General features: G+C 43.5%; 1 protein-coding gene across 3 annotated transcripts in view; it reads right to left on the bottom strand.

The window, feature by feature from the left end:
- The window catches only part of DENND5B (DENN domain containing 5B), a 115,453-nt gene that overhangs the window by 62,960 nt on the left and 28,284 nt on the right, over positions 1-24,209 (bottom strand). For 2 of the 3 annotated variants that reach the window (XM_086610407.1, XM_086610408.1), the window contains exon 2: positions 4,934-4,999. The exons of the other annotated variant lie outside the window; for it this stretch is intronic. In XM_086610407.1, the coding sequence (XP_086466533.1) occupies positions 4,934-4,999 (66 nt within the window). The remainder of the gene's footprint in view (positions 1-4,933; positions 5,000-24,209) is intronic. 3 annotated transcript variants of the gene reach the window in all.

The following is a 24,209-nucleotide window of genomic DNA, read 5'->3' as shown; positions in this document are numbered from 1 at the left end:
TGCCAGAGCTCCCCTCCATGAGGACGTGCGTTGGCAGGTGGAGATTCCTTGAGGTACGCGAGTCGGGTGTGCTGGGACTGCACCTCATCCTGCTCTAAGAGCCGCTGCAGCAAGCAAGCTCAAGAGGCAGGTGGAGGAGAGCTGACCAGCTCTTCCCACACCACTTGCTTTCAAACACATTCAGAGTAAAGGTTTAAAAATCTTTTCCTTCCCAAGACATGTCTGAGATTTTAAGGATGCAGGTAATTTTATGCAATGGCTTATTTTTAACACAGGATTTAAACACTTTTTTTTTTTCTAGCGTTATGTCTGTCTCATTTGATTTTGGTGGATAACCATGGGGGAGAAAGGCAAATAAGCTTCTACAAGGATATTTTGTACTTGAGAGGAGAAAAAGTCCAAGATGATGCAACGCTGCAGCCATATTTCCTGGGGCAGGAACAAATGCAAATGGTGAGATGTGAGGAGCTCTGGCAGGGGAATCCAGCCTGCTTCTGGAACTGCTCAAGGCAAACCAGAAATCCAGCAAAAAATCATGCATCACAGAAATAAAGAAAACGGAAGGCATCAGCTAAACTGGATCAAATTAACGACACCTTAGGGTTTAGCTGATTAGCTCATCACGTCTGCCAAGTTGGACCAGACTCGCCACTAGCTGCAATGGCAGTCCAGAGCACAAGCTCTACAAAGATCCTCTCCATGCTCAGCTACAAAGCTTAGACTGAAGTACACAAAACCAGAGACTATTACTCTGTTGCAGAACATGGCAGTAGAATAACCTCTTATTTTGGCCCAGAAGTTCTTTGCAGAGGCATTAGAGATAATGTCATCCACCGATTGCTGAAGTTTTACAAGATAAAAATCCCAACAAACAAAGGCAGCGAAAATTCTCTCTCCAGGTATGCATTTAAACATACTTGGCAATATTTTTAATTCTCAGTATCAAACAGTAATTAACGTGCTTGCATAATCAAATAAACATGCATGACTTTACTTCCTAATTAGATCTTCAATCTTTCTCACATCTGACAGAGTTTACCTTAATTCTACAGAATTAGTAGAAAGGCAAATATTTGATAATAAATTTGTTTGATTGCTTCTACTAAAAGTTCAAAGAGTATCTGGATGGCTTCATTAAGTTCTCCACCACTAACAGCAAGTGATTACCACAGTCCAAATTTCTTTAAAGACTAAAAAGCGTTCCTGTAACCTGATGGATGCTAATCGGGTAATTTGTGCGGTTCAGAGGCACTCATCACCTCTGCGGCGCACTGGTGGAGCCCCTTGCAGGATCTTCAGGGGCCAGTTTTCCGATCTGCATTGTATGGATGTTGTAAAAACACCTTTGGCTTGAAAAGTAGCCCACAGTGATGACAGTCAACAACTAAATTGATTGATCATCTGGTATCAGCACATAACTGCAAATGGGCATCCAACAGCAATGCACGTTAATGACGTCATTTGCTGTTTCTAACGCCTGTGCTCACTTATAAGCACTAAAGAAATCGAGGCAGGCTCTGCCCTGTTCGTGCTTGGGAAAGCCCCGCTTCCAGCACACCTACGACATGTGGCATCCCAGGGGATGTGGTTCTGTGCGCTTAGATCAAGTGGGACAGCAAACCGCCCATCTTTCACCCAAATAACATCCAGGTGCACCCAGAGAAGGAGGGTCACACAGCCAGCAGCTGTACCTGCCCGCTCTGGCAGCGCAGCCTGAGCCTGTGGTGGAGCAGAGAGGGCAGCTGCTGCACAGTGCTGGCTGCTGCCTTGCCTTCAACCTGTCTTCTGGCGTCATCCAGCTCATCTTGGAAGCATGTCAGGCTGCTCAAAGGGATCTGGGAAGCCATCCTGGAAGGCTTCTCCACAGGAAAATATCTGTATCTTTCAGTTTGGTGGCTCAATTGCTAACCTCACCAGATGAAGCTGCACTTATTTCCAGGTTAGACCAAAAATTACATCACTGGGAACATAAGAGCAGGGAAAGCCTTGATTGTTTTGCTGTTCTTGTTATTGAACATCCTTTGCCTCATTTTCCCTATAAACATCCCCCCCTGCATCTGACAGGCAATACTCCGGCAGCAACTGGAACCAGTGAATTCAAACAAGGCGTATTTACCAATAAACCATAGCAAGCATGAAAAATTGAGAGTTTCAATCAGCTTTTGGAAACGACCAATAATTTGTATGCTGCTGCAAATATTCGTACAGTCATTTAGGCATCAGAGATATCTAAAAAGCTTTTTTCATGAAGCACAAGCATTGCTTTAAGAAATTCAGCTTTCCAAAACCAGCAGTAACAATGTCCTAGTAGGCTAACAATGTGGATTCATTTCATCCAGGAAAATAAATTGCACAAATAACTTACCTTTGTAGAGTCTCTGCAGAGTTTGAGTTTTACTACAACAGTGGTTTTTTAAAAAATAATCAAGTAAAGTAATAAGATACACACACAAAACACAATTTTCTCAGTGATCATGAGCCAGAAGAGAAGAGCCAAGAAACCACACTGGAGTGAATCAATCGGTCATTAGCTCAAAAGGACACGACATGGCACCCTCCATACAAAGCTGCCCCCTGGGAAGCCAGGCAGCGTGAGCTTTTGAAGGAGACAGATAATTTGGGAAAGAAACAGTACAACGATACGACAGCAAGCAGCCCACATGTCAGGGTGAAATGTCATCGTTCGGCCAAACCAGCAGGAAACACCCCGGCTCTGACCGAAACGAAATGAGAGATGTGGGCTGTGACAGCCAGCTCCACACTGACAAGCAGCTGGAAGAGAACCACAGAGAGCAAAACCTTCTTGGCAAATATGAGGGAAGGGATCTGGACCAAAGGGTACCTGATATTATCAACTCTCAGTGTTGGTAGTTCCGAACTGCTAAGTCACAGGTGGCAAATAAAATTTATTTAGCTGGGGCAAAAATTTAGTTATCCTGGGCAAACAGTGAATTTTCATTAAATCTACTATGTGCTTTTAAGTGTTTGTTTGCTCACTTCCCAAACAGGATTAGCAGGGCACATTAAACATGAAGCAAGTATCAAATGTGAATTGAATCCATATTCTAAAATATTAATGGCCAGATAACAGTACTATGAATACAAACAGAAACGCTGTATTTGATGTGTGCTACCCATTCAGGCAAACAGCACATCTCATCAGGTAAGCTGCCTCTCAGAGGCAAATACAAAATTTGGTTTTGAATGGATTCCTTTTGCTTTTAAGATATTTTCAAAAAAAAAAATCATTCAAGTATCCTTCAAAATTGTGTAAAATGTGTGAGATTCAAGGTCCATTTCAATTGGATACTACATTGTATATAATGGTACTTTTAAGCAACTTGCACTTTCCCTTAAAGGCACTCATTTAAAAGGACGTTTACTTTCAAATTAAAAGCAAATAGTGAAGTGACAGGTGTTAGATCAAGAAAGACCATGCTAATTTCATTTCAAAATGAAAGGATTTCTCAAAATTAGGAAGCAAGCACCTTCTGTGTTTTGGATGAAGGATTAAATTACTGGGGAAATGCAACTACAGTTGTGAGGTTGTCAGTCATGGTTGCTTTCATACGAGTGATTGTATTTAAAAATTTAGCGATCTTAAGTTTTAAGCAGATCTGTTTTAACTATCACAGCTACAGAGGCATACAAAAATATGTACTAAATAGGCAGAGGCATCCTCCACCCACACCCTCTGGTCCAGGGAACACGAGCTATCTGTCGTTCCTTCCAAGCTCTGGAACGCAGACAGGAATACTGTGACCACATAAATAAAAATATCTTTTATTCCTTTACAGGAACGTACTTGGGAGCACGGCTACACACAGTACTGAACCTCATGGTGACAACCTCTTTGATAGCTATTTCTAATTAAAAGTGTTCAGCACATCCAGCTATGTTCTTTCCCTGCAGACAGAACTTGGTTAAGCACTGGATAACTGGACGATCCTGCACGAGAAGCAAGTACTGTTCAACGTGCAAGTGAGAAAACAATGTGGGGACAGGAAGAAGAGTGCTTGGCTGGGGAGCAACTAAGCTGTTAATTGTCAGGTTCAGGAGATGGTTAGTTTAAGTAGTGGAGAAACCGTGCTCTGCTGCTTTTCTTCTGCGCCTCACCATGACACCAAAGCCTCCATGAAGGTAGGCTCAAGGACATTAACTCAAAGGAATTATTTCTGACCACATAATTTCATAATCTTACAGTGGAGGAAGGAAATTATATAAAAGGGAGGACTGGGACAAGGCAGACAAAACAGTTTTCATTCCAAAATTTTAAAATCTGAGGTGTCTGTAAGATAGGAGGATAGGAGGGGTGAGCAGGGTCTAACCTACTTCTTGCATGTCAACATGTAAAGGAATTGATGGATCATATTTAATCAGGAAGCCACAGTGGGTTGTGTACCCTATCAATACAGCTGTGTGATATGGCTTTTTTTGGTGTGTCTATGTGGACCTCCATAATACTGCTATTCAAATCTAGACTGCAAAACACACTTCCTTGAGGTGTCAGGAACTTTTGGCTCTCTGTAGCAGAAACTGTTGGAGCTGGAGTTTCCAGTACTATCTGTCTACAGATGTACATAACTAAGCCCAGTCAGATTTTTTGGTAAGTATCCTCTAACATGGCCTCACACAAGATAGTGTGCTTGGTAAAGAATGAACAATAAGATCTCACAATTTGTATATCCACTAATATAACTGACACCACTAGCAGCATTTTGTTGGAGAGGGGAAGCACATCTGCCAAGACAGCTTCAAGAAAAAGACTAAAATTTATCAGATATTGATTTAAATTAGGTAAAAGAATGAAAAAGTTAAGGATTTTTGGTTTTGTTTTTAAACTCTGACCTTTAACTTGATTTGAGGGGAGTTAGAAGACAGAAAATTAAGAGAGAGAGAGAGCCTGGTGATTTTGTCCTTAATGGCTCTTTACCTGAGGTTTTGTCTGCAGAGTCTGAGCTCTTGACATGGAGATCTGCTTCTAGCCATTTGTACAAGACTACACAACATAACAAACAGAGATAAAAAAAGCAAGTATGAACAACGTGAAAAGATATCCAAATGTACTGGGGAACGGAAAAATGCAAAACAGACATTAAACACTTCCCCTTGCAACCTCTCTTCCCCCCCCTACTGCCAAAGGGTAAATGCATGTGATAAATAAAACCCTCCGTGACTGTGCTGAACCCATTGATAGACATTGTAGAAATACTTGTTGAAATTAGTAACAAGATTAAATTCTCAGTATTTCACACAGCATGCTGCTGTACAGCCTCCCTCTCTCCCAAGAGATTTTCTTTAGTATAATACTATATAGCCATGTTGTTACACCTTCAACGCTGTACTGCATGCCATTTTCAGGGCTTTCTAAAGTTACCCAACAGTTCTGTTCATCATTTCTGTCTCATAATAGGGTGGGTTTAGACAAAGATTTGAATAAATAAGCTATGTTTATAACTTGGATGAACAATTTTTATCTCTCCCAGTAACAGCTGCCCCAATAGGCACTTGTAACAGAAGAGCTTCTGGCTGGCATGTCTAACTGAGGTTTCTTCCAACTGGTTTGCTCATCTCCTGCAGAAAAACAAAAATGTTTTCACAGATGCCATGGCATTGCTTTGTCAAAAAAGTCCCATTCATATGCTACGCAAAAGGCATTAGGCAATCCTCAAGTTAAATCTATTTTTTTAAACCTGGAGTGTATATTAAAGCTGCAATACCATTGACCTCTCTGGTCATTCAGTTTCCAGGTGTAAATTCAGAGTATTTCCACCACAACCTCCTACTTGAGCTGTTAATCCAGTCCAGAGGACCCAGATAATTCTGCCAATTCAGTATTTTCTGGGAAGGCAGACCACAGCAGAGGGCACAGGAGCTCTTTCAATAAAGATTTTTAGATTTGAATTTGTATTTTAGGACAATTTTCTCTTTTCTTTAGGAGGCATCTGTATATAACCCATATTCAAGTCTGCAGGACAATGTTTTTCCACTCCAGGTGCCTTAAGCTATTTCCTTCTACTTTTGAGCTGCTTGAACTAAAAAGTTCCATATATATTTAAATTAAAGGAAACAAAGCAAACAATTGCCTACTGATTTTCTGGGAACACATTGTAAGGGCATTCGTTTAGTACTGTGGTCCAGAAGAGCACAGTAACTGCCACAACCAGGACTCCAAACTCTCCCGGTTAACAGCAATGAGCCAAAGCTGGTGAATCCCCCATACCCACAGTGCCTCTACAAGCCTCTCTGACAGGCTGTCCCTCACAGCTCTCCCCAAAAGTCCTTTACAAAATTCTCATTCAAAGGGAATTGGGCCCCAAGCTTCCATGGACTTAGCCTCCACCTCTGCAACAGGAAGAGCAAATAGGGAAGACGTCACAACTCGTGAAGGGATGCGTAGCCAGATGCAGCAGGACAAGTCCTGGTTTTGCAAACCGTTTCAGTGTTTTGATCGTTTATCTTCATCAATCACATAACTATACAGTCACAGAAGTTACGTAAAGTCTTGCACGAGAAGTAAAAGTGACAGAAGACTGTTGACAACAGTGGTATAAATACAAAGCTATGAACACTGCTGTACAGCCTAAATCCGTATAAAAACACAACGTAATGGAATACTATTGCCACAAACTAATTACCTTTAGAAAAGGCTCAGTATTTCAAAAGTCCTTTTAGAAAGGAGATTTGTTCACCTAAGAGTTACTGCACACATCTAAATAAAGAGAAAAAGGCTAAAAATTAACATGAGCAGTTTAGTTTACCATCATCCTTTCCTTCTGACCTTGATTAAAATACTTACTCTCTGCCTACAGAGTAACATTATACAGCATCAACACTGATCAGCTTCTTAAAATAGCCCCAGTCCCAGCTGCCAACAGACCACAGACGTCCCACTACACTAGCAAACAAGTATGAATTACACCAACCCTTTTACATGAAATTGCATCATAATCTTGTCAAGTCCGAAAACTCACAGCTTAAATTATGACAGTTTGGGTGATTTTTTTGCCATGGGGTGGGAGAAGTTTAATAAACAGGTATTGGAGTCATGGTGCCCCTTCAAAATTACCTTGGGGTCTGTCCCCAAAAGCTGGAACCGATTAGGAAGAAACAGTGGAGCAGGAACAAAACTGGACCTACACTTATAAATACAAGGAATTATTTACACCTCATGCCTTTATTTTCTCTATAAATTAAAGTGTGTGGAATTCACTCAGGCTGTTGGTGCTGCCATGCTGCCTTTCTGAGCATGGGCTCCCGACCCACTGCCGGGCAGTACACGGGAAAACGTGCCCCAGAGATCCTTGGTCTCTCCTGTTTATATACAAGAAGTGACATATTTTCTTTTTTATTGCATTCTTATATTCACATCTGCTGTTCATTTTGAGTACTTGCTATGGAACGAATAAGCATTTGTACTAACAGAGAAAACAATTTAGGCAATAACTAAAAGGTCATTTAAATTTAAGTTTCATACATCATTATTCTTAAATTGCCTGCTAACCTTTGGTCAGCTACATAGCAAGTGAATAATGTACCTAACTGTATGAAACTGAAGGTTTTAAAAATCCGTCTCCCAGGCCCCAGAACAACATTAACAATGGCAGAGTGTAAAATGTTCAAGCAAGAGCAAGACACCAGCTCTGGTCCTTAAACACAGCAGGATGCCACAGCGAGGGGATCCCTGGCTTTGGATCACCAGACACCCGACTGCAGGCTTGGGCTGAACCGCTGAGGAAGAAAAGGCATTTTAGATGCCATAACGTCCTCTGTGAAGTTTGGATGGTTTCCTGCTCAGTGCCACACCTGTTTCCCACTCCGTGTTTCATGTGTTCACCTCCCTCCATGGACAGAACGCAGAACGAGGTACCCAGTCACACCTTTTGCACAGGACCACTTTCACACTTGCGCGTTCTATTAATTTACAAGGTAAGGACCAAGCTCAAATGTACCCGATTTCTGTGTTAAAACATGATGTCGCATTCTCAGACTGCTTCTGGAAACGTGCACTCACAATCACCATTTTCAATTGAAACAAATCTTAAAGCAGGTTTTGTCCTCTGCTCCACTGGGACAGAGGTAGCACAAAAGTCTTGTCTCAAGATCTGCTTTATTACAGTTGGTATTTCTGGAGATGAAAAAAGGAAAAAAAAAAAAGGCCCACAAACAACCAGAACTTGTCACCCTAAAAATCCCTGTACTATTACTGTTTAGATTTGTGTGCAAGAATGCAGTAAAGAAAGGGGAAATTTTCAGTAAATTTTGCTTTGGGGCTTTTTTAGTACAAGAACATGCAGCTTTATTTTGATTCTTATTACAGTGCATTCAGTTATCTTTTAAACTGGGCTGTATTAAGACAGATTTTTTTAAACCACTCCGCAATGCACGTAGTATCATGCACCAATATTAGTCCCTCTTGACTCATCAGGATGGCGAGTTTCAGGTGTTTTGTTACTTGAAGTTAGAAGCAGTTTCACCAAAGCTGCATTTACACAACAGCAGAGTGTGAATAAATTCACTGATAACACCTTCTGTCTCTCTAATTAAGCTTGGCTTGCAAATCAGTACAAGAAAAGAAAGAAGCTTAATTTGGCCTGGACCATTTTCAGCACTAATCAACTTTGACATAAACAGAGCACAAAGACGTCCGTCCTGCAGCTTGAAGTCCGCTATGCCTGATTTGGGGTTTTGTTTTTTAGCAACTTTCTTTTTATCCATCTTGCACAAGCTCGAGGCCTCAGTTCCCTGGAATTCGGTCTGTTATGCTGAGCAATAGACTTTTCTGGTTTAAAGGAAGCCCTTGCTTTCTGATGTCCCCGAGAGCTGTCCCTTGATGTGCTAAGCCACAAAGAGGATCCAAAGGACTTGTGGTTGGGTTTTTTATCAGCTGTGTAGAACCCAGCCTGTGAAAGCCCGTCTTCTACATCCATCAGTAGTCTCCAGAAGGAAGCTATTTCCAGTTTCTGAAGATTTTTCTTCTTCAAACAGTACAATCCACATCCCAACAGTAGCACTTAAGCTGACAACTTAAAACACCCTGAGCACGGACAGTCTCTTCACACTCCTTGAAGAGCTGGCCCACCTGTGAAGCTTAGACAACTGGTTTTATAAGTGGGGCAAGAAGTGGATTTAGAGAGGATGGACCCAGAAAGTAGCTCCTCACTGTACTGAGTTACTTTTTTGCATACCCTTTACAAGCAAAGGGTTGCACAGCAAGGGAATGCTCGCCTGTAAAAGCTGCAGCTGTTAAGCTTTATGAAAACTCAGTTATATGTGGTTTTGATGGGAAGGGGTTCTGGCAAAGAAAGAATTTTGCAGCTTGTAGTCAGGAAAGCTCTTTCATCGCATGAAGTAGAAACACTCCCTTGTGTAGGACAAATGGATTTTGTTTAGGGGTTTTTGAGAAACTGCTGTTTAAAAGCTGCTGCCAACAATTGATTGTCCTTACAACAGTCTTCAAGAGCCAGTCTTCAGCCAGTTTCCAACAACCAAATCCTTTCAGAAAAAGAAAAGACAAAAGCTTTCCACACACTGCAAAGTCACAAGTACCCGCAGGCAAGGTTTGAAGTTACCAGAGCTCTCCGATGGAGAAGGGTGGTGAGCAGGAACGAAGGTGCAGGCAGATGAGGATCCATTGCCCAGACAGTTGTATCAGTCGTTAGTGCTGATACTTAAGAGCTACCCAAGAAGCCATTTCAATTCAGAGAATGCTCTCAGTTGCTTGAACCCAGCTATACTGCAATAACTGGAGATCAGCATATTGCCACAAATGTTTCTATCGTGGGCAAAACTGCCACCAAAGATTTATACAACTTGCTGGACGACAGTTCTTATTAGGTCTCAAAAAAAAAAAAAAAAAACAAACCCTAAAAAATGTTAGAACATTCTTAAGAGGCAAATATACCATCATATTGAAAGAGAGATCAGTTCCTGTAACTATTCAGTTAAAATAGCTTTTCTGCTACAAACATCTTTGCAAGAACCTACATGTCTTGGTCAACACCACCGACATTTAGAAACTGCTTGAAGATCAGGCTGCTGCCAGTGAGTTTACACAAGGGATCATTAAGAAGCTATCAGTGCACAGTAATTGAACATCTAAGCCACATGAAAAATAGTCTCTGTGCTTAAGTAAACCATGACTGGTTTGATACACCTTCAGGTTTTTTCATTGCAGCAGAGCTCTAAGTTCCAGACAAAGCGTAACCAACCAGACTTATGCTTTATCACCGCTGACCATTTTGGGGCCAGTTTCCAAGTTTATTGAAAATACAAAAAGCTGAAACCAGGGCTCAATCAGCATTCCGCCGTGGAGTGTCAGGATTCAAATCCAAAGGCATGGATCAATACTAATGTCTGGATCCAAACGAGACTCCAGAGGGAAAACTCAAAGCACAGCAGCATTTCTACCATGCCTCTAAATTTAGTTCACATCCCTACAGAAAGGAGCCCAGAAACTAAACACTTTGGCTTCCCTTAACGCCTTGGGGAGCATTAGGTGGCAAAGCATCCCTGTAAAGGTGGATCTCCATTGAGAAGGCCAGAAAAATAATTGCCTCTGGGTTCACCTCACAAATGCCTCTGCATCTCAGACCCCTTCTTCCCTTGTCCCACTCATGCCCACAGATGTTTGGAAATGCAGGCGATTCTGCAGGTGTGGTACTAAACTTTGCGCACCCCAAAAATGCCACTTCAAGGCTTCCATCAAATTTCATCTCCGGTTTACTTCGGGGTTACCTGTTCTCCCAACAACCCAGTTTTAAGTCCCAGGTTACACCTTCCGCTTCCGTCAACAAGAGCTGGTAAAGAACACGGGTAAAGTCCCACAAAACAGGCAAAAGGGGTCAGTGCAGATGGTTCTGTATTTTAAAGTCTCTCCTTTGCCAAAACCCAACAATGAAAATCAGTCTCTTGCCCTCTCTCCCCTCAAATTTCCACTGCCACTCCAGTAAAAATCCCTCTGCAAAGCAGTAGATGCCCATGTGAAAACAGTATGTGTTTCTGCGATGGTTTTAGACCCTAAAGGTAAAACGGCCACAGAGAGCCACAAAAGGGAACAGGGCACATTTCCTGGCCTGAAACAGGGTTGAGAAGGGCCAGTAGGACTCAAAGAGAAGCTGGAGAGATGCACAAAGAGAATAAGAAATTGAGGTCTGCTTTCACCCTGAGTACATATTTTGCCTGCTATGTAGTGCCCTGCTAGTAGAGATGGAAGCAGCAGAGAACAGAGATCTAAATGAGCCTAAAATTACCTGGCATTCAAGCAAATGTTTCCTCTTTACCACTAATCCACCAATCTTCTAGTGCCTGGATCCCAGGTTGATTGGCATACTAAAAATACATAGGTAGAAGGCATGTAATTGCGGCTCTCACTTTCAAATAAGCACGAGTTGCCACCAACTACAGAGAGGCTAATTCCAAAACAAACCATTTAGAGCCACCCTAGGCAGCCACGAGAACCCTCCTGGCCATTGCACACATCTCACGTAAAAGCAACAGGGGTTCCGTTGTGATATTTCACACTTCCCTTTCGCATGAAGGGGAGTTTTATGGAGTTAAATAGAATGCTTCACGTGATGAAGCAAGCCATACCATGCTGTTTTGGAGACCTCAATAACAGTTTGAGCATACATTAGGAACAAAGTATTTCCTACTAAGCAGATCAAGGCTGGATTAGGCATGGACCGCACCATAGTTGAAGATGCTTTAGTACCTATGGTCTCTCTGAGATGTCTGGGAGGCCTAATAAATACCGAGAAGTGCGTGCAAAAGGCAAAAGAATTAACAAAACGTACGGGTATAGAAACACGACTCTGAAAACAATGGTGTCTTGGTGTGACAAAGTAGGACAGCTAAATCTGAGCATCTGACTATGGAAAACAAGAGCATAATCACGTTGCATGGAGGAAGATGCTGTTATTTCTTCAAATCGAGATAGGAGGGAGCTGTTAAAAGTGCGTAAGGATGGGTTTCAATAGTACCCACTCATGTTTCCTACAATACATAAGCCTACCAACTAAAGAGCATTATTCTATGTAAAAAAAAGCACGTGCATAATGTATTCACAACCACATAGATGCTCACGCTCTCTCTCCCAAAGAGAGCGGACTGGCAGGAACGCTCTGTTACAGGTTCAAAAGCTGTCCCCTGCACCTGAGGCTCTTCCCAGCCCCACAAAATGGCCCAGGCAACAATAGAGATGGTCCTCAAACCTGGATACCAGCTGGCTCATAATTCCTTGCAGCACTGCGGTAACATCAGGAGTTCCTGCATTGCTCCCATGGGATTAGAATTCCCATCTCAAATCAGACAGGATACACACACGCCAGATTAAAGAGACGCAGGCATTTGCATATCTCTTCAGGGTTTGACAGGTTTCTGGTGATTTATTCTGCAACACGCAAATCCACCGAGAGCATCCCTGATGGGTACTGCCTCAGTGCTAAGGTTAACAGGTCTTTGTGTGCTGGATTAAATATTTACATTAAGAAAGCAAATTGTTTTCGATACTTACATAGGAAGCACACACAAGTGGAAAGACCCAAACTAAAAATATTTGTGACAACAAACAATGCAGATCTCAGCAGTTACATAGCTGTGAGTTTACTTAGCAATAAGCTAAGCAGAGGGTAGCTAAGCTGAGCACAAGTATTACTGGATATTCGCTTAAATGAAGTCTGCAGTTTTATTATCAGGCTGAAAAAAATACCTTCTTGTAAAGGACTGTAAGATGACTCATTAATATTAGGTTACTATAGCCTATAATGAATATTTCAAGAGCTTCACATGTATACAGAGAATCAGTCCAACAGGGCTGGTCTCTGAGTCATCACAAGAACAGGCAGTGCATGTGGGGAACAGAATTCCCCTTTGGAATCAAAGAGTATGTGTTTACACCTGATTAAAAGGATCTGAGCACTCACATACATCTGAATGTGACTTATTTTAATACAGAAATATGGAACTTCAACCTGAATCTGCATTTTGTGGCATCAGAGTACCAATTTATAAACAGCCTGAGGAGGCAGGTATTTTAAATCAGCGATAAAACCAGTGCAGTACCAATTCTGGTGCCGCTTCCGGTTAACCCTTTCCCAAATCAATCCTTCCCCAAAGAAACATTCTTTTGCCACCTGTTCCGGAGATCTGAACTCTTTGGTATGTTTATCTAGGTATTTCCCTCACCTTTCCTGCTTCCTTTCTTATACCAGTGCTTTCCCACAAAGCTGGCTCAGGTCAGCACTGAGTCTCAATGTCTTTCAGGTCAGTAACACTTTCCACTTTACGGTGAGGGTGGAGGACACCCTTGTAATGACCCTGCAAAGGCACTCTCCCACATCATCTTCCCACTTCCCCATCCCTTCCTCCATGTCTAAAGAGATGACAGATTTTTGAGATGCCCGCAGGGGTAGATCTTGAGCAGCTGATTTAACAGCAGCAAAACCCAGGTCCCATACAGGTACAGTTCCTTCTCCAGTTGAGACTAAAGTGCGGTCACTGAACCCAAATGAGAACACACAGACTCACGTGACTCCACGATAGTCATCCAGGTGGACTCCAACAAATGTTTGCACTTTGTTAGGCAAACTACAACATTGCTTCATCTCTCCGAACTGTCAGGGCATGTCAAAGAAGCCATGCAATCAATGTTGTCCAAAATAACTCATGTTTCCTAAGCCTTTTTAGTTTTTGCTTTGAAACTGTGTTTCATCACCACCGTGCGTCAACCTGTAGAAGCAAAAGCCCTTACTTCAGTACATGTTCTGCCCTGACAGAAGGTCAGCTTTTCCCTCTCCCTAAGCTTTCTTTTACTTCATATTCTGGAAATTGCCCTCTTTTGAGAAAGATCGTATCCTACACGATGGTAGTTCAGTAAGCAAGCTACAACAGAAGCGTATTCCAATCACAAAATAACAGAAAGTTTTTCAAAGCTACCCAACAGAAAACTTCTGCAGTGGCTTCTAAGAACAATCTATATCTGCAATTAGCAGAAAAAGAGGCTGGGAAAGAAAAATGCCTGAGTTCCTCTGCAGCTTTAACATCAGTGGCTACACTAGAAAAAAGCTGCAATTAATTATTTCTTAATGTCAAACCTGCGTCACCTCATCCCCACATCATTCCTGGGTTGTAACTCAGTCGTTGCTACTCATGTGCCGCATGGAATTTGGCAAGCCACGGGCTGGCAGTCCACGAGGCAGGTGCTCCACGAAACCACAGACACCCAGCAGCAGCAGCGATGCTTCAGGCACTGCAAGTAGCTCCCGGCTCCTCCTCTCACCTCTCCTTATTCCCAGCCTTACATCCAAGCTTTCGGTTCACCAGCTCAGGTGTTTCTAATGGGTAACCACACATGTGAGCTGAGTCAGCTGAAGGATACCTGGAGGAGGGATGAGAATAGAGGGGAAAGCGCTGCTCTCCACCCCCCAGCTGGTTTGTCTTTCCATCCAGTTCATCACATCTGTACAAAAAAACGTAGGAGAGTGGGAAACAGGAGGTGGAGGAGAGCAGGAGGAATGAGGACTGCACAGGCTGGCACTACTACCCAGAACAAGGGAATACATTCAAAGTCCAACAAAAACCACGATGCCTCAAAACTTGAAAAAAAGGAGCTGCACATCTACAGAATGAACTTCTAAGCACTAGCCCATCTAGCTCACAAAGAGCACAGGAATGCTGGGCAATACAATAGTCGTGCATTACAGCAAGAAGCATAAATGTGCATGTGTGTGGGTTTGGGGTTTGTTTTTTTTTTTAATATTATACACTTTTAAGGAGAAGAAAAGTCTCTCACCACAGCTTTTTCCCCAGCATTATTCAGAAAGCAAAACTTCCAAGTCAGATCACCAACTTGGAAATTGCCACATCACAAGATAATTCAATTCCAAGCTGTCCCTTTCTTTAATACCCTGGTCCATGTGAGCTGTACACATACAAAACTCAAAACCCACACATGGTCCTTAAGATGGAGGAAGGAGTTGCAGCAGGTCGAATTTTCCTGAAAAGTCCTTCTCTTCAAAGATGAATAATTAATTCCCCGACGACCAGAGCAGCTCTGCGCTTCGCACAGGATGCCCAGAGGCAGCAACGCACCACAGGCTGCTTTGGCTCCTCCAAGACCAGCTGGGGAGCTGCTGCAGGGTAACGGGCACCATGAAAAATGGTGTTTCCTGCTGGGACATCATGCAGACAGGCTCAACAGGATTTCAGCCTTGTTTCATCTAGCAATTCCTTTACAGCCTCAACTCTACCTAGAACATCAAGGTCCCTCTATGGTATATAAGGCAGACCTTTTCCTGTTCTAAAAATGCAACCTGTTGTTTCCTCTCCCATCTTCTCACAATTTCAAAAAGGTCACCAAATGCAAAAATCCCCTTTCAGTAGACAATCATGACATTTGGAGTTTTGTAGAAGGTGGGAGGGAAGAAAGAAAACCAAAACTCCACAAAACTAAGAAGAGATTGATTTAACATTACATATGCAAGCTCCATAAGAGCATTAGAAATCGAGAAACTGAGATCTGGACAGAACGATCAAGCAGGAGAGCATGGGTAAGCAGGTGGGACCTCAGAACACAGCACTAGCCATTACAGGGAGCATCAAATCCCTTCCATGTTTGCCGAGGACACGGGATCTGTTCAAGCAGATTTGCAGAGAGTCTCGCTGCTCTCTCCTGAAACCTGGTTTGTCATCACCAAGGTAGGAGTGAAACTGTTCCAGCATCCCTTTAGCTGCCATCTGCGCTCCCACAGGGAGGGGGCCTCAGACTTGTCAAATGCCTTGAATTAAAAAGAACAATCTTTTGCATTAGTAATGGCAAGAGGTGGCAATTTCAGGGTAACAGCCGGAAGCCACTGGCCATCAGCAGATCACACTGCATATGATTAAGCACGAAAAATTGGCCCCCAGAATCCAAGTGTAACTGCATTCAGGAAAGTCACTTTTGAAAATCCAGAGACTAATAGAGAGACTCTGAAAAAGCAGTAATTTGTTTAGGAAAAAATGCCAGTCTTTAAGGATAAAAGAAGGTCTGGGTGACAGCAAATCTAGTTTCTGTTACTGGCCCTCCCTCTTTTAAACAGTTATTTTTGATCACTTTTGTCAGGGAAAGAATAAGACATATCATTTGCATGAACATAGCAGGTAAGATGTTGCTAGAAGATGACTACAGAACAGGAAAAAGGGAAACCCAAGAGGAGGCATGCTTTGCATGGCATGGTCCAGTTTGCCCTGCAGCGTGGGAGGTGAGAGCCATGAGGGACCAGATCTTTCCCAGCCCTCCCCATCCGCCCTGCCTGCCTACAGCATGGGCATTGTTCTCATACCACCCAGGTTTCTCTCATCCAGGACTGGAAGAAAACCCTCAAAATACCACCACAAAAAAAAAAAAAAAACACCACAAACCAAACACCTCAGTGATACCAGAGTTGGAGAGGTGCATATATATTTTCCGCACACGTGGGGAACCAACCATTTCAGTGATTATTCAAGGATGCACATTGGAGGCTCCACTGAAAGCCCATCTAGTGCCTAGCTGGAAATCAAGTTTTCAAAAAAGTAGGGTTTGGGATTTTTTCTTGTTTGGTTGGGTTTTTTTAACCTTTTACTCCTGCTGAAGAGTATTCCCCAAACCATTTCACCCCCTTTTAGGAAAGCAGTGTTTCAGAAAGCACTGCTAGTAGCTGATACTTTTCTGCCTAATTAATAACCTCACACCCACCAAACACTCCATGCCATCAGACACCACCCAAGGAGACCTCGGCAGAGAGGTCATTCAGGTTTTACGCAAGATTTGGTAGCACAGCACTGTATCTTGCCACACCCTCACACCCAAAGCAGCCAGATTCTTCCCAAGGTCCCCAGCAGAGCTATCTCACATATGAGTAAGCACATGCCAAGGCTGGGGACTTTGGTCCCTTCTTCACCAAGACCTGATGGGTTTTACTAGCCGTAAGAGCGCTCAGAAAGCCGAGCTCTTCTGAGTCTGTGTTCACTCATCTCAGACAGGTTTGTTGCTAATGATTTTTCCCTAAGAAGGAGGATTTCTTACACTGCATAGCTTATAATTAATTGAGGCATCTTAGACCAGAAGGTCTGCTTGGTCCCCCTAAATGAGCTTCCTAAACAATGGCAATATGCTTAACATGTGGCAGGGATACAGTTCAAAAGTTCATTTAGGCTTAGCTTCGCACTAGAAAACAGTTTTGATGTGTAAATTTAGGCAGATGCAGATATACCTAGAGGTCTGGGAAGCCTAAAAGGCGTTTAGAGCATGGTTGCGCCCGCTGTGGATAATCCAGGAGCATATCAATTTTATGTGGTTATACAATGAACTGTTGTAGCTACAGTCAGAAGGGATGACTAATGCTGAGCAGATACACAGACAGACCCCTAACAGAGTCAGAGAAGAAGCCGGAAAATTTTAGGAGTAGGATCATCTAAAATATGTACCTGTGAAAGCAGGGGGATCAGAATAACCAGGTTGGAAAGGACCTCTGGAGGTCCAAGCCCCCATTCAAAGCAGGGTTGACTTTAAAGCTAAATCATGCTGCTCAGGATCAAGACAGAAATAATTTTCGAGATGAAAAATTGCAAAGATAATTCAGTAGCCATAGGGAGAGAAAAGTAAAGTATGACGTCAACATATCAGCATCTTTGGAGCAAAAAAGCATAAATCGGGATCTCTCCAATTTAGTGTTTTCAGTGCAAACCAGGAGGCACTCTCGAACCTGCAGTGTAAATACCAGGCAGGAAAACAGAGACTGTGAAGCATTAGAGCTATGAATCATCTCTTGCCAAGCCTCAGGTTTTCTCTCAGAAATACTTTCACCTCCCAGCCTTCATGTTGTTTAGTACTAACACATCTGTCATGGTGTAACATAAGAAGCAGCATCACCAGCATCATCTTTTAGCTGGAGACCACAGACCAAACTTATTCATTCCTGTCTGCCTTGCCTTAAGAGGAGAAGAAAGCCCAGCACGCTCAAAGGCACCACCTGTATCTCTTGGCTATTACAGCCCCATGGACGCCGCACCTTCCCTGGCTTTCACATTTACAGACATATACAGCAAACCATGCTGATTTCTCACTTGAAGCCACTGTTTTTGGCAGTTGGCTAGAGGCTTTCACAACAAAAAGGCCCAATAACAACACCCTGTACAGTTTCGGTGCCTTTCCTTGCACAGCTGCAGCCCGGGCAGGACTTGGGCTAATCCCTCCTGAAGAGCCTTGTTGCTCTTGCCTTGCTACAGGGCAGCCTGCCGCAGCCCTCCTGACATCGCTTTAATGCTGATTAGTCCCGACACAATTCTGGTGCAGGCGTCCTGCCAGGCGAGGGAATGAACAAAATTGGTTTGCGCACAGGCCAGACGACAGCTGCGGTCACTCCAGCTCAAATCTGTTGAATAAGGACCCGTTTCTTGTTTACCAAGATGAGGCTAAATTAGCCCAGCGTGAGACAGAAGGACAGGGCAAATCCTAAAAGCCAGCGTTGCCAACCTGACTCTGGAGGGGCGAGATGCGACTTGGTCAGGCCCCATCGCTTGGGCTCAAATAAGCCATGGGGCATAAGGCATAAGCTTTGCGTAAAGTGAACCCCCTCTGCCCAGGTAAGATCTAGAGTTTTAAAAAGAAAGGATTGGGGTTGTCTGAAGGGACATTTCTGTCATCACTTAAGCATACACTGCCTTGTTTCCCCCGTGGGTGCACTTTGGGCTGCTATGGCCTGGCTCTCCACCTGTAAAAGATATTCGCCAACCTCAGAGATGCTCTAAAGAGCATCTACAAAGCTACAAAAGTTTCTAAAATAAGACACCCTTATCAACATGTTGTCAGTAAGTACCCCTATACCAGTATCAGCTATGATGCTTCTTTTTAAAATGCAGAAGGTATCCTGTTTGCAAGGTTTCCTGCTCAGGAGTGATCTATTGATTTGATCTGAAGCATCACTTCTGTTTGCAGAATGATGCACAGAGCTCTTAACGTGAATTACAGAACCCACCATCTTCCCCGAGGCAGCACACGCTCGGAGGCAACACTTGCATGTGAATTGCTTTCACAAACTTATTGTCAGCAAGGTTGGTATTACTCAGGCTCTTACAAAATGGATTTAATGGAACACTGCTGAGCTCTCTGGTCCTTGAAAAACTTTAACCCCATATCCAAAAGTAGACACAGCACCATAGGATTTTCCTTCTATGTATAGAAAGGTCTGGCTTTTGGCACATGTAGGGTTGGCTGCTCACTGACTGGGGGTTTATGGATTTGTTAAGTCACTCCTTCTTTGGCCTGAAAATTCCTTGGGCACCTCCCGCTTGCAGGATGCTCCTTCCCATCACGCTTCCTCCCTCAGCCACCAGACATACAGCTCCTGCCCATGTCAGTGGCAGTTCAGGCACCACTTTGCCTGGTTTCCAGTCCCCACATGGCTGATCCAGCAAGCAAGCTTCAAGTGTTTTACAAGCATAGTATCCTTACAACATGCAGCTATAGCTTCTTTCTAAGGGAACAGGAAGGGTCTGCTTTAATACGGTGTTAAGAGGTACAACACCTGCCTTCAGGTATGAAAGATTTGTTCAATTTGGTTTTTTTTCTGCTTGCTGAACTGGGGAGAGACTGGGCCTGAATTTCCCCCTCCCACCTCTCAGAAGAGGCGATATCAACCAAAAATGGCTTGCTGCACAGAAAGGAAGTGCACCATTAGTACGTTGGAAGGAGACATGCAAGAAGGATCTCAAACATAACCCACTGGCCTAGATTTTCAGTCAATCCATGAACACTCATAGGTTCTGCGCTGCCTAGCCCAGCTTCATGTGCATGGGGATCCTCCTAACCAGCCCTTCAATAATGGTGTGAGAGCAGAGACTGGCACCCAGACAGCTGTCAAGAAGGCTCCAGGTGGTATCTCCTAAGTGACATGTCTAGCCAACAAAGGAGATCCTGGCAACTAAAGGCAACTTAAGATACTCCTTATTTCAGGCTTATTTTATGTGTCACCTACAACACTCCAACAGAGCAATATGGCACCTTAATTATGAAATCCATTTAAAAAAAAATAATCTTTTTTCCTGTTAACAAGATTTGAGTCCCATATGTTCTTGAATAGCAGAAAGAGCAAGGGAAGAAAAAAAAAAAAAAAATCTCTTCAGTTTGTTCTGATCAAGACCACCGGAAGGAGGGCTGAGGTAAAGGAAAGGAAATCATATTTTTGAAAGAGTGAAAGGAAATGCATCAATTAACCTTTTTAGATTAATGAAGGCTACGGAACTTCTGTTTCACGTAAATTATCTAAACACAACTGGTGAACTATGAAGCTTAGTCAATCTATTTTCTTGCGTCCTACTAATTTTAGAAAAGATGTCCCTCCTCTCCACTCAGGTATGGCACCTGAGTTCCAGGACAACTGTAGCACCTTGACTGAAGAGGTAGCATCTTTCTCTACTTAAGAAAGAACAAATAAAGCACACGCCTGAAGGACTTTGGCACCTATCTTTAGCAATAAACAGTATCTTCCACTTATCTGGGTACCTGCAGAGAAAGAAGGCATGTCTTCCTTTGCAGGGCAGAGTAGGGCTCTCAATATCACAACAAGTCTCCCAGAGATACTAGCTGCTACTTCAACATCCCCGCAAGCAACTCTCATCAAAATCCTGCCAAAGGATGGAATTTCACTAAACTCTTTGCTGGCCCATTTTAGACTTCAGTCTTGCTCAGTAGGAAAACAGAAGGAATTGATACTTCTCAGTAGTTCTCAGTGTCTAGATGTAGACCAAAGGAACTTTGCATTTAAAGCCGTTTGGGGAACTCGGTGCAGAAGGAGCTGGCCGTGCAGAAACCAGCCTCAGGTCTCAAACTAAACACCTTTCCCTCATCGGCCATTCAATAGACAGCTTTTACACACCAGGAAAAGAAAAAGCCAGTCTCACTGATGATGCTGAGAAGAATAAAAAAGAAACAAAACTTTGTTAAAAGAGACAAAAACAGACACAGAAGGGGAGGGGGAAGTAAAAAGTGAACTTTGGTATGTCTATACATTGACAAGACAGAAGTGTTACTAATTTTACATTCAGAATTTATTCATGCAGTTAACAGCTTTTCTGAAGTTCCCCATTTTATCTCCAAGACATTGTGTTTACATAAAGATAATTGTATCAAAGACTGAAGGAGATTTTAAGCATCAAGATGAACACCAACAAACCACTAGCTTCTGGAACAATAATTTCACTTCACTGAAAGTAGCAGACTGGGGAGAAAGGCCAGTCTCTTAGCAGCCAACAACCCTCACTAAATGGTTTAGTAAGTTTACCATGGCAGAGTTATTTACCACACCAGTGCTGAAAATTCACCTCCATTAAAACATCACTACAGGTGGAGCTTAGCAGAAGTCCCAGATCGAGCACAGGACGAGCAGCGCGTTCGTCATTCCATCATCCCTCAGAGAGCAAGTGGTCAAACGAGTTTCTGTTAATCACTTCCCTACTATTGCCTGTGACTAAGTTGTACAAGTCACCTTCAAACCGACCGTCACCCCCAGTGACTTGACTACTGTCATTGCTGGTCTCAGATGAAACTTCATTGCGTGCGAGGTGCATTGATCATGGTTACACTCCATATAAATTTACAAGGTCCAGATGAAACTTCATTGCATGCGAGGTGCATTGATCATGGTTACACCCCATATAAATTTACAAGGTCCAGATGGAAAACTCTAGTGATTTGCCATCAGTTCTCAGGCATTAAGTCTTAGCCAGGCACCAGAGCAGCACACAACTGGCTGGCCCTGGGGAGATCAGGGGTGTTAGAGAGGCAGGAGGATCTCCAAAGCAGGGAGAGACAGCCAGCTGTTTGGCTGGCAGAAGGCAGTCCAAGAAATGATAGCTCTAGTTTTCATTTCATCTCTGATCATCTTTTTTTCCTCAACTTTGCAACTGTGTTGTCCACATTTCAATCTTGTGATTTATTTAAAAAACAAAAAGTAAAAGAATTATGTTTACCTCAAGCTGCTTCACAACAGAGACTTCAAGACAAGTGACAGACACAAGACATTCCCTGTCTTCAGCGTGGCTATCCCAGAAACAAGGGCACCAGACACCATGACTGTGCCAAATCCTTTGTCCTCTGGGTATCCTGCAGAGAACAGCATGGTGCTGAGCAGGTGGCAGCTCTCAGGCGGTGCATGGCAGGACAGAGCCAGGCTGGCCCTCTGGCAGCAGCAGGACAGGGACAAGAGCACCCAGCCCCTCAGGGAGCCCTAACCCAGGTGCCAGGTAACATCCATAGGTCAGAGCTGAGCCATTGACTCAAAGGTCAGAGTCTGCCACCAAAGGCAAGTAACCGATCACAAAATGTCATTGAAAAAAAACCTTATCTGTTACTACACTTTGTTGCTTTCCCTCTCTGTGCCCCAACAATTTATTGCCATTTCTAACCCCACTGGCTCCAGGTATTCGTTAGACTTCACCACTGAGATACAAGCAAGGACTGCTCCAGCAGGCACCATGCTATATAACACAGCTTGAAATTATTTAGAGCAGGAAGCAGATCTCTAACTCACAGTTTGTAGTCCTGCCACTTCCCTCCAATCCCTCCCAAACCATCTCTGCTATGACTCCATTTCTTTACTCTTTTTTCCCCTTTGGTTTGACAACTCTTACAAATTGCACATGACCTGAGTCGCAAACAGTATTATACAAGAGAAAGAAAGCTTGCATTATTTGATTATAGTCTGATTTTCTTTGCTTCTCTTTTACGATGATCTTCTATCCATCCTTTGCTATCATCTAAAAAGCAAGGCAAACTCACACATCCAGAGAGCAGGTAGAATAAACACTCTTCTGTTTTACTGTGTCCTGAAGTGTTATTTATAGAGATGCCTAATTACCTTGGGCTTTTTGCAATACAAAAGCTGACTTGAGACAGCTCTCATGCCACAGGGCTTGAGGATGCTTTCACAAGGGCAATGCTTCTAAACAGGAACCAGAACAAGGCCCAAGAGGTCAGTTCCCAAGTGGGTAACATGCCTTCCCACAGCTACTGTTCACCCTGCTCTCCAGTAGGAACCGTCTGCCTTCACTGGTGTCAATGAGATAACAGAAGTGACATCTCAGTCCACTCCCCAAGGAAGGTTAGGCAGAGGAAGGGGCTCTCCAGAAGAGGCAGCTCAAGGCACAGCCGAAACAGGCAGGTGTTGCAGGAGCAGCCGGCCACCTGCTTGGCACCACCCTGGAGAGATGGAGAGGGGCTGTCTCAGCTTCTCACGAATGTGAGGAGGGTTGAGAAGGATACGGAGCAGTTCCCATCAGTGACCGCCAAGTGCCTTCTCCCTTGCACCCCTCCAGCACCTGCCCAGACCCTGCCATGACTTCTCCACCCTCCAGACAAGGGTGGACTGGTACCCAAGCCCCCCCGCCCCTCCAGGGTGCTCAAGGGATTAGCATCCAGAGACTGCAGCAGTAACACGATGCACTCTTGTGTTAGCCAAAGTAGATGGCAAAACTGCCCAGAGGCGGGCACAGGGTATGGATGAGGGCGGGAGAAGATCAGAGCTCCCACCAGTTCTGCCGTGCAGGCTTTCCTCCAGAGACGTGACACGACGGAAACACCACAAAACGCCCCAGCTGCGAGGAAAGGCTCGTACTCATTCTCAGATGGTAAAAATCAATCATGCACAAGATAAATCCACAGGAGACCTGAGCTCCATTCATTCCAGTGCTAAAGCAAACCATCAGCCGTTCCTTGAAACATTTATTATTTCCCCACAATAGCAGTTAATGTACCACTTATTACTCCCACCATCTGATAGGAAGGTGTATGTTGATGCTGGTTTGTAGTCTGCATGCAAGTCACCTACAGCTAACCCAGGAACTATCTCTTAGAATCACACATGAAGAGCGCTTTGTAATTTAAGTTAACTCAGATAGAAGGGGGAAGGAAAAATAAATCCACTTACAAGCAGGAAAAAAAACTGTTTCCAGTGGGTCTGTCTCCATCATCTTCTAGCTACTGTTTTCCAACAGTAGCAGCCACTAATCCTCAGAAGTCTACGCTTCCACTTAAAGAGAAAATATTGCAAAGGAAATGAAAGAATAAATTGGAAATTGTAAAGTCGCAATAATGATAGCAACTGTTACTAGAAGATTTTCCGTGCCCTTCTGGCTCCTATTTAGCAGGTTTCTGTTCCAGTGTAACCATAGGAACAGCAGTGAAGTGTCTC

The sequence above is a fragment of the Tauraco erythrolophus genome, chromosome 4, assembly GCF_009769465.1.
Source record: "Tauraco erythrolophus isolate bTauEry1 chromosome 4, bTauEry1.pri, whole genome shotgun sequence".
NCBI lineage: Eukaryota > Metazoa > Chordata > Aves > Musophagiformes > Musophagidae > Tauraco > Tauraco erythrolophus.
This window is presented reverse-complemented; position numbering and strand designations above follow the sequence as displayed.